We start from the raw sequence: 13,125 nt of genomic DNA on the forward strand, positions 1-13,125 counted from the left end.
GTTGAGGACACTCTAAATGCCATTTTGTTACTGAAGGGACCTAGTGAACTGCGTGGAGTGGGTTTCATGATCCAAGTGGAACCTTCCTCACAGATAGTCTGCGTGGTTTGGGCCTGAAGGCAAATGAGGTGGTTCAGCAGCACTGTTCCCAGGCCCCACCCAGGCGCACCTTCTCTGCTGTTGTAGCTCTGCTGAGCTTCACCATCCTGCAGCTGCTGGGCCCTGACCCGAGCAGCTGGTCTTTGCATGTGGCCCCATGCCGTGGCTGGAGCAAGTCTGCGACTGAACTGTTTTTTCATTGAATTTTGAAAGGTCTGCATATGAAGGTGCACGGAACATACAGGTTGAGTTTAAATTATGCATCTAGATATCCAAGCAAAGTAATAGAATGCGCCCAGTGCCTCAAAAGAGCCCCACTGCCCTTCTCCAGCAGACGGGCCCTCCTATGGATTGTGGTTGATTGGTCCACTGTTTTGACTGCTTTACCACCTGTTTCAGTTGTCCCTTGCTGCAGAGACCTCCCAAACTTAGTGGCTTAAGCCATCAGTGATTTATATTTCTCACAGTTTGTGGGTTTCCTGGGCAGTTGTTTAATATCTTGGGATGATGGTTGAGGTCATTCATGCGACAACATTTGGTGGGCATCTGGGCTGGGAGGTCCAGGAAAGCATCTCTCTCATTCCAGAGCCCTGGTATGTCGAATGGCCTCTCCAAGTCAGGGTCTTCTTCAGAGCTACTGCTCATGATTTCCAACAGGAGAGCTTGGGCTCCCCAGCAACATGGCAGCCAGGTCCTCAGGCACCTTAAGGTCCAGATCTGGTTGTACCCTATTTACTAGAGTCCTTGCTGGACCCATCCCAATTCCATAGGAGGTGAGGGGGCCCTGGCAGGGATGGAGGAACAGAGTCAGGGCCCATCTGTCCATGTCTGAATTCTCTGATCAACAGAATGTCCATTGTGCCTGCCTGGAGACACACTGAGGTGTCCCTCAAATGCGTCCCAGAGAATTCTTCATGAGGTCCCCAAGGCTGGGTCCAGTCACGCTATTTGTCATCAGGAGAGCACCCAGCTCTGAACCCTGCCATCTGGCCCATTAGTCAGGGATAAAAACTGAGCCAGTGGAGGCGGCACTGGGGAATGGTACCTGATTGCAGTCAGGACTTAGCATTGAAAAGTCACGTCAGTCTGAGTGGCTGAGGTTCCTGGGAAGCCAGGTGTCATTGGGGGCTCTGAAGTTTTTTTTCTAATTGGTTATGCATGCCAGCAGACTGTATTTTTGACATTGTACACAATTGGGCCACAACTTCTCATTCCTCTGGCTGTATGGGGACGCATTTTCTGCATCTAAAAGGAAGACATGGGGCATGAAAGGCTCTAGAGTCTTTTTTTTTTTTTTTTAACTTCCAGTACATTTATTGTAAATCTGCTTTTTAAAAATTCAGTAGTATTTCATATAAATGAAAGAATCACAATTTTCAAGAATCCTGAGGCAAATTGTTTTAAAATGATTTTTTTTTTTTTTTTTATACCAGGGATTGAACTCAGAGGCACTCAACCACTGAGCCACATCCCCAGTCTTATTTTGTATTCTGTTTAGAGACAGTGCCTCACTGAGTTGCTGAGGCTGGTTTTTTTGTTTTTTTGTTTTTTTTTTTTTTGTAACAGAGAGAAAGAGAGAGAGATTTTTTTAATATTTATTTTTTAGTTCTCGGCGGACACAACATCTTAGTTTGTATGTGGTGCTGAGGATCGAACCCGGGCCGCACGCATGCCAGGCGAGCGCTCTACCACTTGAGCCACATCCCCAGCCCTGAGGCTGGTTTTGAACTTGAGATTCTCCTGTCTCAGCTTCCTGAGCCTCTGGGATTAAAGGTGTGTGCCACCGAGCCCGGCAAAAAAGAAAATATTCTCGGGACTGGGGTGTAGCTCAGTGGCAGATCACTTGCCTAGCATGTGTAAGACACTGGGTTCGATCCTTAGTACCACATAAAAACAAATAAAATAAAGACATTTTTAAAAAAGAAAATATTCTTTCAACAAATGAGCCACGATTTGAGTTTAATTTTTTAAAATAGTTCCTCCATTTTTAAAAATTTGGTCTTTTTAGAGCTACATGACAATAGAGTGTATTTTGACACATTATACATACATGGAGTATAACTTTTTTTTTTTAAACATTTAATTTATTTAATTATTTATTTAGTTTTCGGCGGACACAACATCTTTGTTGGTATGTGGTGTTGAGGATCGAACCCGGGCCGCACGCATGCCAGGCGAGCGCACTACCACTTGAGCCACATCCCCAGCCCCATGGAGTATAACTTTAGAAGTACTTTTGACTAGCACCCACATTTATCACCAGTCAAGCAGGAGAGGAATGTGGGGGTCCCTGCACCTATCCTTGAGTGAAAGACCTGCATTCCAGGGTGGCTGGTGGGTGCAGCCTTCTGATGGAGCAGTCTCGTCACTGTCACTGTCACTTAGAAGGGCAGCAGGCCTGGTAGTGTGGGGAGTGACTGGCTGTTGATCTTATTCCTGTGGCTTTGGTTTGAGGTGACCCTTCATGCATGCACCCAGGACAGGGCTACAGATGCTCTTGGTCCTGTGTGTGACCCATCATCTTTGCCTCTCTGCCCTTTCCCCTGCCTCTCTAAGCTTGGCCGTCCTGGTGTCCTTCTGTGGATGCCCTGTGGACCCGGAGGTGGGTTGCTGCCTAGTCCGCTCAGCCCTTCTGGGAGAAGGACTAGGTCAGCAGCATCTCACCTTCCCTGGTGTGGCCTGGGGGAGGGAGCTGTTCAGTTGTAGAGATCACAGGGCTGCTTCTGCAGGTGACATCATTTGGATATGGCTGCTGTCACACCATGGGCTCCTCACAGATGTGCTAGGCATCTATTTGAGCTGCTACTCACATGAGCCTGGGAATGGGCTGCTGTGTCTTCTCTCCCTGTTTGACTTCTCTCTCCTGCCTGCCCTTCCCTCCTCTTGTTTCTTTCTCCTCCCCTTTTATCCATTCCTCTTTCTCTTCTCTGTCTTTGACTCCTTGTAGGTGTCTCTGTTGGAACAGCCTTAGAAGAATCAGAGGCCTTGCTTTTCTCCTCCTGACACCTGCATTTGGGGAGAATCCCACCTCTGGTGGGCGTGCTGCTGTGAAGGGTGGGCTGGCGTCAGTGCGCAATGGTGTGTGGGTCACACAGTTGCTTTAGTGTACGTGCACTAGGGGGGAGGGAGTTAGAGGGACAGGCCACCAGCCACCCTATCCTGGGAGCCTCTACTGGTCTTCTAAAAACAAGGGCACACACCTAGCTCCCCGGCTGGTGTTTCAAGCCCAGGAAGGCAGTTTGGCTGGGCTTTGACACCTTCTCCCCAGGAGCTCCATGGTGAGACCACAAAAGCTCATTGCAGCATTGGGTCCCAGACAAGCCAGCAGGCCTTTGCTCCTGTGGCCAGCAGTCTCTCTGTGTATCTTCCTGGCGAGGCAGGCCAGTTTCCTGCTGGAGGGTCCTTCTTTCCTCAGGCCCCAGCCAGTGGGACCTCAGAACCCCTCTGGGGTTTTGCTGCTGCTCTACAGGAGTTTTGAGCCCGGGAGACACCGCCTCCCAGCCCAGTTTTCAGGTCAACTCCTAAAGCCAGGCCTCCTGCACGGAAGGCTGGGTGTGGGCCTCGTGTGCAAGTTGTGAAGCTGATTGAGGATTCTGCCCTATGTGGACCCTCGTTTCCCTCTTTCTGCACTTGACAGGTGGTTTACTTGGGGCTCCTGGAGGAGGGAGAGGGTGACTGGGATCTGAGACCAGGACTTGCTCACACACCTGCACATTCCTGTCTGTTAACATGCCTGTTCCACTCTCAGGTCAGCATGACCCAGGCCTGTCCTTGCCTCTTGCCTTTGGTTCCATGTGCCTCTTGCCTGTTGTGTACCCACTCTGGGTCCTGGCCTCGGAACTCCAGCAAGAGCACTTAGCCTAGAAACTGGGTGTTGTTTCTTTACCATGTCTGAAGCTCGGGGCCAGTGCAGCTGTGGTTCTCCCCTGCATTCCTTCAGGTCACCAGCGGGAGCTGGCTCTTCCCAGGGATTGAGGACCTTAGGAAAAGGTGCCTTTACGAGGTGTCCTATGCCTGCAGAGTGTTTGCCCTCACTGGCCTGTGCAGCCATGGCTAGTTTGCTCTGGAGAGGTCTCAGCAAGCATGGAGGCTGGCTGCCACCTCTTGCCTTCAGGCAGCCTCTGACTCTCCCTAGAGATGCTTCAGCTCCAGCCCAGGCGTTGGTGGGAGAACTGGTAGGGTCAGAGCAGGGTCCCTGTCTGTGTGAGGGGACAGAGTGGGTTGTCCAGGTCTTTGGAACTCACCACTCAGGCTGTGATGCTGTGCTGTGGGCCCCTCCCAACTGCCATGTTTTTGCCTCATTTGTTGGGTGATGCCCTGAGCTCAGGAGACACATATTCTTCTGTTTGGTTCTTTTGCAGAGCTGGGAGTCGAACCCAGGGCCTCACACATGCTCGGCAAATGCTCTACCATTGAGCTGCTGCATTGCAGCCCTTGTGTTTGTTTTTTGACTGGAAATTAAACCTCAGTGCTTTAGCACTGAGCCCCCTCCCCAGCCCTTTCTGGTTTTTGAGACAGGGTCTCATTAAGTTGTTGAGGCTGGTTTCAAACTTGTGATTCTCCTGCCTCAGTCTCTCGAGTCACTGGGATTACAGGTGTGCACTGCCACAGCTGGCACATACCCCTACTTTTGAGGTTTCCAGACACCATGGAGTGAGTGGCCTCGGCCTCTTGCAGCACTGACTTGTGGCTTTCGGAGCAGCTCATCCCAGCAGCCAGCCACACATGGTCCCCGCAGCTCCAGGCTGCAGCACAGTGACTCTCCCATGAGGCTGGTGTAATGGGAACAGCCAGAGCTGCCGCACCCCTGCAGAGAGCCCTGAGGTTCCTCACCTGCCCAGGAGCAGCTCTGACAGACGTGTCCTCTGCTGGGTTTCAGACCCGGTTTTGGAGCAGCTGGTAAAGAACCATCACCACTGTTGAGATCCTGGGCTGGCACCACAGCCTCCCTGCTCATCCATACAGTGTGGGCGCAGTGGGTGCTGGTTTTTATTTTGAAACTTTCCAAAATTGGTCCTTTCTAGAAAGGAAGCCCTGCTTGTTTTTCCTAGTAAATTGCCGGTCTTGAGGTGGACCCTGCAGCAGTGCTGGGTGGCAGGCGAGCTGGTTTAGATACTTATTTAGTCATGGTTTGTGCAGCTCATGATAATTGGGCTCCCGGCCAGGGAATTTTTCTGAGCACATTTCTTGAGATGGTTGTGAGATTTCTAGGCATTAAGTGAGGCCCTTGACAGAGGAACTAGCCAGGCCAGCAGCTCTTAGGATCACGATTGGAGTTCCTGTTTCTCCTGGGAAAGTCAGCAGGACAGAGGTTTCTGGTGGCAGGTGACTCTTCAACCTTATGTAGTTCCCAGAGTCTGTGAATCAGAAAGGTTGAGCAAGCCCAGCTCTGCAGGGCAAGGGAGCTTGCCCCGAGCCCGTGGGTGCAGTGGGAGAGGGACTGAGCTCTGTACCTAGTCAGTGCAGAACTAAAAGGATAAGTGATACAAGGGCCACCTTGTTGTTTTCCCAAACATTTCACTTGTCTTTGACAAAACACAAAGTAGAAGGGTCTTAAGGCTAAATGGGCCCCGTTGGACATCCATCTTTTTCTGAGATTATATGGTAATATTCTTTTCGTAGAAAATGTTAACCTGACCAATGTCCTTTCTTCATTAAAATCACAACAGCAGGGATTTGTTGTTTGCTTTTGTGACTCTTTAACATCATCATCTGGTAAGACACAAGGGTAGTGTTTGGTGTTGGACCCTGGGTGCTTTCTGGTTTGGAACATCCCTGTTTGGACCTGGAGTAGGGAGCCTCTGCCCATTTTGCCCACTCACAGCAGAGAGCCAGCCCCATCTTGGGAGAAGTGCCTCTCCCTGGTTTCATTCTCTATCTCCTCCCCGAGTCTCATCGGGCAGCTTGGTGGGGTGAGGGTGCTGGCGCCTCTCTCGGTGCTAACAGAGGCCCTTGGCATCCTGCAGCCATGGACTTCCCCCAGCACAGCCAGCATGTCCTGGAGCAGCTGAACCAGCAGCGGCAGCTGGGGCTTCTGTGTGACTGCACCTTTGTAGTGGACGGTGTTGACTTCAAGGCCCACAAGGCGGTGCTGGCAGCCTGCAGCGAGTACTTCAAGATGCTCTTTGTGGACCAGAAGGACGTGGTGCACCTGGACATCAGTAACGCGGCAGGTACCCCACAGGGTCAGGGCGACTTGTCGAGGACTCCTTTTGTGCTAGGAGCGGGGTGATAGTGGAGCCATGGAGGCCAGGACGTGGGCTGGAAGTAGGCCTTGGGATTGAGGAGGGAACGGGTCCTGGTCTGGGCTCCCAGCCTGGCATAACAGAGTGAGGGGTATGGGGCAAGGTGTCACCCTCCCTTTTTATGGATGTGGCAGCTGAGACCTGCAGAGATCAGGAGCCTGGCCTGGAGGTCAGGTGGCAGTGGTGGCAGAGCCCCAAGGAAGCTGATGCTGACACAGGTGGACCGGAGAGTCCTCCAGCGGTGAAGTGCAGGGCCTGGGCCTAGGGCGTGCAGGGTGGCCTTCCCACCCTTTGTCCCCTCTGGGAGGCTGTCTGCTGGGCTGACCCCAGCTGCCCACCCTCCAGCTCAGGAGAAGGCGATGGCCTGCCACTCAGCTTTTCAGAACTCCTTGGCCTTGCCATACTGAGTGGAGGGCTGGACGGGCTGCTGGTGTCCGCCTTGAGGTGGGTCTGTGACAGTGGCTTTCCTGTCTTTGGCAGGCTTGGGGCAGGTGCTGGAATTCATGTACACAGCCAAGCTGAGCCTGAGCCCCGAGAATGTGGACGATGTGTTGGCCGTGGCCAACTTCCTCCAGATGCAGGATGTCATCACAGCATGCCATGCCCTCAAGTCACTCGCTGAGCCGGCCACCAGCACTGGGGAACATACAGAGGCCTTGACCGCGGAAGGTCAGAGTACAGGCAGCTTGTTATGAACAGACAGCCAGAGACTCTTGGAGGCCTGCCTCCGACTCAGGGTCACCTCCCTGGGTCTCAGTTTCCTCATCTGCCCTTCCTCCATTGTGGGGAGCTGGTGAGCATTGGCTGCAGTTTTGTCTGAGAAGGGCCCTCTGCTGCCCTGTCCAGTTTGTTGCCAGCAGGGGACAGGGAGCCACCTAGGTGGCTGCCTGTGCACGTGGGTGGGGCTTGCTCCCACGCCTCCTGCAGCCACCTCCTCCCACTTTATACTCTCCCCTGACATCCTCAGAAGCCCTTGGCTGTCTGCTGTGGGCCAAATGCTCTACACCTTCAGGGGACCTTATTCCTCTCCCGTGGTCAATATCCTACTTACACATGGGGGCTATCAGTCGGTGCACCCCCATAGGCAGAAACTGCTGCTGCTGCTTTCCCAGTGCCCGCTGGCGGCCAGGCACAGCACTGGCGCCTGGGGAATGATGTGTCCAATAACCACAATGACTGAACAAACCACTGTTTAGATGTGTCCCCAGGGAGGACCCAAAAGAGCTTGGCAAGTTCTGGGATACTTGACCACGCCCCCCAGCTGGGCACTTGGTGGGAAATGGCAGATCTGTCCTGTTCTATCTCCAGGAGGGGACAAGAAAGCCAGAGAGGAGAAGGCTGCTGCCGCCACGCTGACGAGGCTGGACCAAGCAGGGAGCAGCCCACCTGCAGGCCCAGGGCGAGAGCTCAAAGAGGAGCGGGGCGGCCAGGCTGGGAGTGCCACCAGTGGTGAGTTGTGATCTGGGGACCAGCTGGCTGCCTGGTGGGAGATGGTGGGCAGCAGGAAGTCAGAAGGCTATCCCATCCCCTGCCAGCAGCCTGCACAGGGACAGGCTTCCGCACTTCTAGAGTCCACCTCCCCGACAGACCTATGGCTTGTTGTGCAGTCTGTCCAGCCAGGCAGAGTCACGAGCTGCTTGGGGCCTCTCCTGGGCCACAGCCACCCCCAGGGGCCTGGACAGGGGAGGCTTCAAGCCCTTAGACGGATTGTCCTAATCCAGCCTCTGGTGCTGTCCCCTCCCCTCAGGTGCAGAGCAGACGGAGCGGGCTGACGCGCCTCGGGAGCCCCTGCCCGTGGAGCTCAAGCCAGACCCCACGAGCGGCATGGCTGCTGCAGAGGCTGAGGCCGCCTTGTCAGAGAGCTCAGAGCAAGGTACCCTCCCCACTGCCTCCGCCCAGGGCAGCGCTGCCTCCAGCCTTGCTCTCCTTGAGTCTTGACTTGTCGTGGTCCCACATCCTGGCAGCTCCCATCAGCACAGAAGTGTTGGGGTGCAGCCTTGGAGCTCTGCTCCCACAGCTCTGGGCCCCACTCAGTGTGCTGCTGTCCCCCCACGAGTGCTGTCAGCTAACTGGGGCCCATATCTGCATCCCCCAAGTAGCAGATGGCAGGTCACGGACCCTAGGTGCTGAAGATGTTTCCTTGCCACTCCCAGATGCTCCCAGGCGCCCCCCCCCCCCCCCAGGTTCCTAGGCGGGACTGCGAGGCCGACCCCCGGGGGTGGGGGTGGGGGGGCTCTTCTCCGTCTGCTTCAGCGCTGTCCTTCTCTGCAGAAATGGAGGTGGAGCCGGCCAGCAAAGGAGAAGAGGAGCGGGAAGAGGAGGGCACGGGGCCAGCGGTGGTGAAGGAGGAGGGGCCTCAGCTGGAGAATGGAGACGCCCCGGAGGAGAACGAGGAATCAGCAGGCACAGACTCTGGGCAGGAGCTCAGCTCAGAGGCCCGGAGCCTGCGCTCGGGCACCTACGGGGACCGCACCGAGTCCAAGGCCTACGGCTCCGTCATCCACAAGTGCGAGGTGCGGGCCGCGGGTGGTGCCAGCCCTCCGTCGCGCTCCCGCTGCAGCCCCTCACCACGCCTTCCCGCTGCGCCCGCAGGACTGTGGCAAGGAGTTCACGCACACGGGGAACTTCAAGCGGCACATCCGCATCCACACGGGGGAGAAGCCGTTCTCGTGCCGGGAGTGCAGCAAGGCCTTCTCGGACCCCGCTGCGTGCAAGGCGCACGAGAAGACGCACAGGTACCTGCGCCGCCTCCCCACTGTCCAGGCTGCGCTCTGGGCCCCGTGGGCACGCCCTTCCCTGACTGCGCCTCCCACCACCCAGCCCCCTGAAGCCCTACGGCTGTGAGGAGTGTGGCAAGAGCTACCGGCTCATCAGCCTGCTGAACCTGCACAAGAAGCGGCACTCCGGCGAGGCGCGCTACCGCTGCGAGGACTGCGGCAAGCTCTTCACCACTTCTGGCAACCTCAAGCGACACCAGCTGGTGCACAGCGGGGAGAAGCCCTACCAGTGCGATTATTGTGGCCGCTCCTTCTCCGACCCCACGTCCAAGATGCGCCACCTGGAGACCCACGACACTGACAAGGAGCACAAGTGCCCTCACTGTGACAAGAAGTTCAACCAGGTGGGCTGCTGGAGCCCCCTGCTGATGGCGCAGAGCAGACAGGGCCAGAGGGAAGCTGCCAGGGTCTGCAGAGTGGCTGTCCCAGGAGGGTGCGCCCGCTGCTCTGTCCAGGCAGCCTGAGGCAGGTGGAGTCTGGCGGGGTTTAAATCAGAGAGAGCCGGGGTTTAAATCAGAGAGAGCCGGGCGGCGGGCGTGTCCTTTCACTGCTGGGACTTGGAACATTCCATCTGGCTTGAGAAGACAGGGAGCCACTCCAGCCCGCTGAGAGACCTGAGTTTTAGCGGTTCCCTAAGGGAGGGGGAGGGGAGGGGATCAGAGGCCAAGTGCGTGGGGTGGCCCTTCTGACCCCCTCCCTGGGCACAGGTGGGGAACCTGAAGGCCCACCTGAAGATCCATATCGCGGACGGGCCTCTCAAGTGTCGGGAGTGTGGGAAGCAGTTCACCACCTCAGGTAGGCCCAGGGCTGCCCTGGCTGCCCTCACAGCCCTGCTCCTTGGCCCCCGGGCCCCATGCCAGGCCTGCCATGGGTCTCACCACAGGGAACCTCAAGCGGCACCTTCGGATCCACAGCGGGGAGAAGCCCTATGTGTGCGTCCACTGCCAGCGACAGTTCGCTGACCCCGGTGCTCTGCAACGGCACGTCCGCATCCACACCGGTGGGTGAGCAGCCCCTGTGCTGTGGGGGCCCGGGTGGGGCGCACAGGGAGAGGTGGGTGCTGATGCCTTCCCCTGCCTCTGTCCTCAGGCGAGAAGCCTTGTCAGTGCGTGATGTGCGGCAAGGCCTTCACCCAGGCCAGCTCCCTCATCGCCCACGTGCGCCAGCACACTGGGGAGAAGCCCTACGTCTGTGAGCGCTGCGGCAAGAGGTGCCCCTCTCCCCCATGCCAGGGCGCTGCCCACAGTGAGGGGGTTCTGTTGGGAACTGGGCAGAGTGCCACCCCAGCCCCAGGCTTTGCTCCCAGGGTCCTGTCTGATCCATATGTGGCCAGAGGCCTCTCAGTCTGGCTGGGGATGGCTTGAGCAGATCAATCTAAGCCCCTCCCCTTGGCCCTACAGATTTGTCCAGTCCAGCCAGTTGGCCAATCACATCCGGCACCACGACAATATCCGCCCACACAAGTGCAGTGTGTGCAGCAAGGCTTTTGTCAACGTGGGGGACCTGTCCAAGCACATCATCATCCACACTGGTGAGCATATGCCCACCCACCTGCACATCTCCCTGCTCAGCCCGACTTGCAGGTGGGATGGGTGAGAAGGGGGGACCCCCGGATCCCAGCCTTGGCTGCCGGTGGCCCTGGAGGCAGTTCAGTTGAAGTGTGGACCCCTTAGAGCTTCCAGTGGGCCAGTTGCTACTGGAGGAGGCTGTCAGCTCGGTGGCCACCCCAGAGCTTCCTGCTGGACAAGACAGGGCTGCAGGGGAAGCCGAAGCCTGGACCCCCCCTCCCCCCCCCCCGCCCTCCACCACGGCAGGAGCGAACCTTGCCTCCCCCCAGGAGAGAAACCTTACCTGTGTGACAAGTGTGGCCGCGGCTTCAACCGGGTGGACAACCTGCGGTCCCACGTCAAGACTGTGCACCAGGGCAAGGCTGGCATCAAAATCCTGGAGCCAGAGGAGGGTGGCGAGGTCAGCGTGGTCACTGTGGATGACATGGTCACGCTGGCCACTGAGGCACTGGCAGCAACGGCCGTCACTCAGCTCACAGGTGAGGGCCGTGGGCAGCAGAGGGTAGTCACCTGTAGCTTGCCTCGAGTGGCAGCAGCGGGCACATGTCTCTGGCCTTTGCCTCAGGGCCTGCCCATTCTGTCCACAGTGGTACCAGTGGGGGCTGCGGTGACAGCTGATGAGACGGAGGTACTCAAAGCCGAGATCAGCAAGGCCGTGAAGCAAGTGCAGGAGGAAGGTGAGGGGGCCGCCCAGGGTGTGAGCCCCGGGGAACCAAGGGCCCTGCCCACCCTGACTGCCGCCCCCACCTCCACAGACCCCAACACCCACATCCTCTACGCCTGTGACTCCTGCGGGGACAAGTTCCTGGATGCCAATAGCCTGGCTCAGCATGTTCGGATCCACACCGCCCAGGCACTGGTCATGTTCCAGACTGATGCGGACTTCTACCAGCAGTACGGGCCGGGCAGCACGTGGCCAGCCGGGCAGGTGCTGCAGGCCGGGGAGCTGGTCTTCCGCCCTCGGGACGGGGCTGAAGGCCAGCCTGCAATGGCAGAGACCCCACCCACAGCTTCTGAATGCCCACCGCCTGCTCAGTGAGCAGGCAGCCCTTCTCTTGACTGTTTATTTAAGGATGGATGGCACCCTGGAACTGAAAAGGGCGGCCCATTCCCTAGAGAGAATAAATTTGATTATTTTCTAATGCTGCCTGTAGGTCCCTGTGGGGGTGGGCCAGTGCTGGCAGCTGTGGCTGATGCCACAAGAAGGCTGTGCCACAAGAAGGCTGCACGATCCAGGGACCAGCTCTCTTCAAAAGAGCCCTGCTGCTCCTCCTGTGGAGCATAGCCAGGATCCGTCCATGCCCAAGCCAACTGCCTTGTCCACAGTGGGTGGAGCAGCACACAGGGCCGTGACCCCAGCAAGCACCACTATGGCCTTGCTCCCCTCGCCCGGGGGTTCAGCCGGGGAAGGGACCAGTGGGAAGGACCACAACTGCTCACGGAGACCTAGGCAACCAAGAGCCTAGTCTATGGTCTCAATGGCTTTGCCTCCTGTGACCACGTCTGTTGGGCCTGCCCTTGGGTTCTCTCAGCCAGGCAGACGGAAGAGCCCTTCCTCCCAGGACCACGGCCCCTGCCTCCAGAGCCCAATACCCACATCCTCCGCGCCTGGTTTTCCCCTGTGTCAAAGTCTGAAGTGCCTTCCGCATTACCTGGGAACCATTTGGGGCCTTGACGTTTCAGTGGTGTCTGCACCACAACCTTGGAAAATTTGTTCAAGTTCACTGTCCATGTCAGGCAGCAAGGGGCAGAACATGCTGGGCTCTGTGCTTGCTTCACAGTAGTCGTGCCAGTGCTGGGAGGCCAGTGTCATCCTGTGGCAACAGTTTACCTGCCTGAATCAGTGAAGCCTCCACCTGGAGGGACAAAGGAACAGTGGGAGCAATGCTAGCAGGGCTGCCCATCCTTCCTGGTGACAGGGAGGCTCCTCTCCTGGGGTCACCCACAGCCACAACCAACCCTCCTGTCTTGCACAAGCCCACAGGCCTGTTTGTAGTCCTGTTGTGACAGTGAGAAGACACCCAAGACTGTAGTCCCCATATCCCTGTTCCTACCTTCTGATCCAACCCCACGGTGGTAGGGGGGCAAGGGCCAGGTGGCCCACCACTCCCCCCGCCCCAAGCAGGCACAAGGTTAAGGGAGTCCCAGAGAGCAGCACTAGGTCAGCTCGGCCCCATCCCACCAAACAGAAGGGACAAGGCGAGGCGGATGGAGTTAGTCTGTAGGGGTCGTTTCACTCATGTCAGCAGCTGAAGCGCCTCCGGCACTGCCCAGGAGTGACTCGGAACCCTGGAGCTTCACAAATTTCTTAAGCCACAGCACTGGAAAATGTTGACAGCCCAGCACTGGTGACAAAAATCACTCTTGTACCAGATAAAATGATCGCTGGGGAGCATTAAGTGGCAGAAGAAAGGAAAGAGGCCCTGCAGACTTGGG

At 56.9% G+C, this 13,125-nt stretch overlaps 1 protein-coding gene across 3 annotated transcripts in view; it reads left to right on the plus strand.

Moving 5' to 3' along the window:
* Positions 1–13,092, plus strand: part of ZBTB17 (zinc finger and BTB domain containing 17) — a 28,386-nt gene extending 15,294 nt beyond the window's left edge. Inside the window, exons 2-15 of one of the 3 annotated variants that reach the window (XR_014023778.1) lie at positions 6,066–6,272; positions 6,825–7,013; positions 7,653–7,793; positions 8,092–8,217; positions 8,616–8,857; positions 8,937–9,079; positions 9,165–9,465; positions 9,829–9,916; positions 10,005–10,121; positions 10,211–10,331; positions 10,522–10,652; positions 10,936–11,168; positions 11,277–11,366; positions 11,445–11,581. Coding sequence is in view for 2 of the 3 variants with exons in the window: in XM_081308088.1 (XP_081164214.1) it covers positions 6,066–6,272; positions 6,825–7,013; positions 7,653–7,793; positions 8,092–8,217; positions 8,616–8,857; positions 8,937–9,079; positions 9,165–9,465; positions 9,829–9,916; positions 10,005–10,121; positions 10,211–10,331; positions 10,522–10,652; positions 10,959–11,168; positions 11,277–11,366; positions 11,445–11,728 (2,390 nt within the window). In the remaining variant the exon portion in view is untranslated. Of the gene's footprint in view, positions 1–6,065; positions 6,273–6,824; positions 7,014–7,652; positions 7,794–8,091; positions 8,218–8,615; positions 8,858–8,936; positions 9,080–9,164; positions 9,466–9,828; positions 9,917–10,004; positions 10,122–10,210; positions 10,332–10,521; positions 10,653–10,935; positions 11,169–11,276; positions 11,367–11,444 lie in introns of those variants that run through there. The other 2 variants (XM_081308088.1, XM_081308089.1) reach the window with 2 other exon arrangements.
* The last annotated feature ends 33 nt before the right edge of the window (positions 13,093–13,125 follow it).

Source organism: Spermophilus citellus (assembly GCF_964194105.1).
Source record: "Spermophilus citellus genome assembly, chromosome: 9".
Lineage (NCBI taxonomy): Eukaryota > Metazoa > Chordata > Mammalia > Rodentia > Sciuridae > Spermophilus > Spermophilus citellus.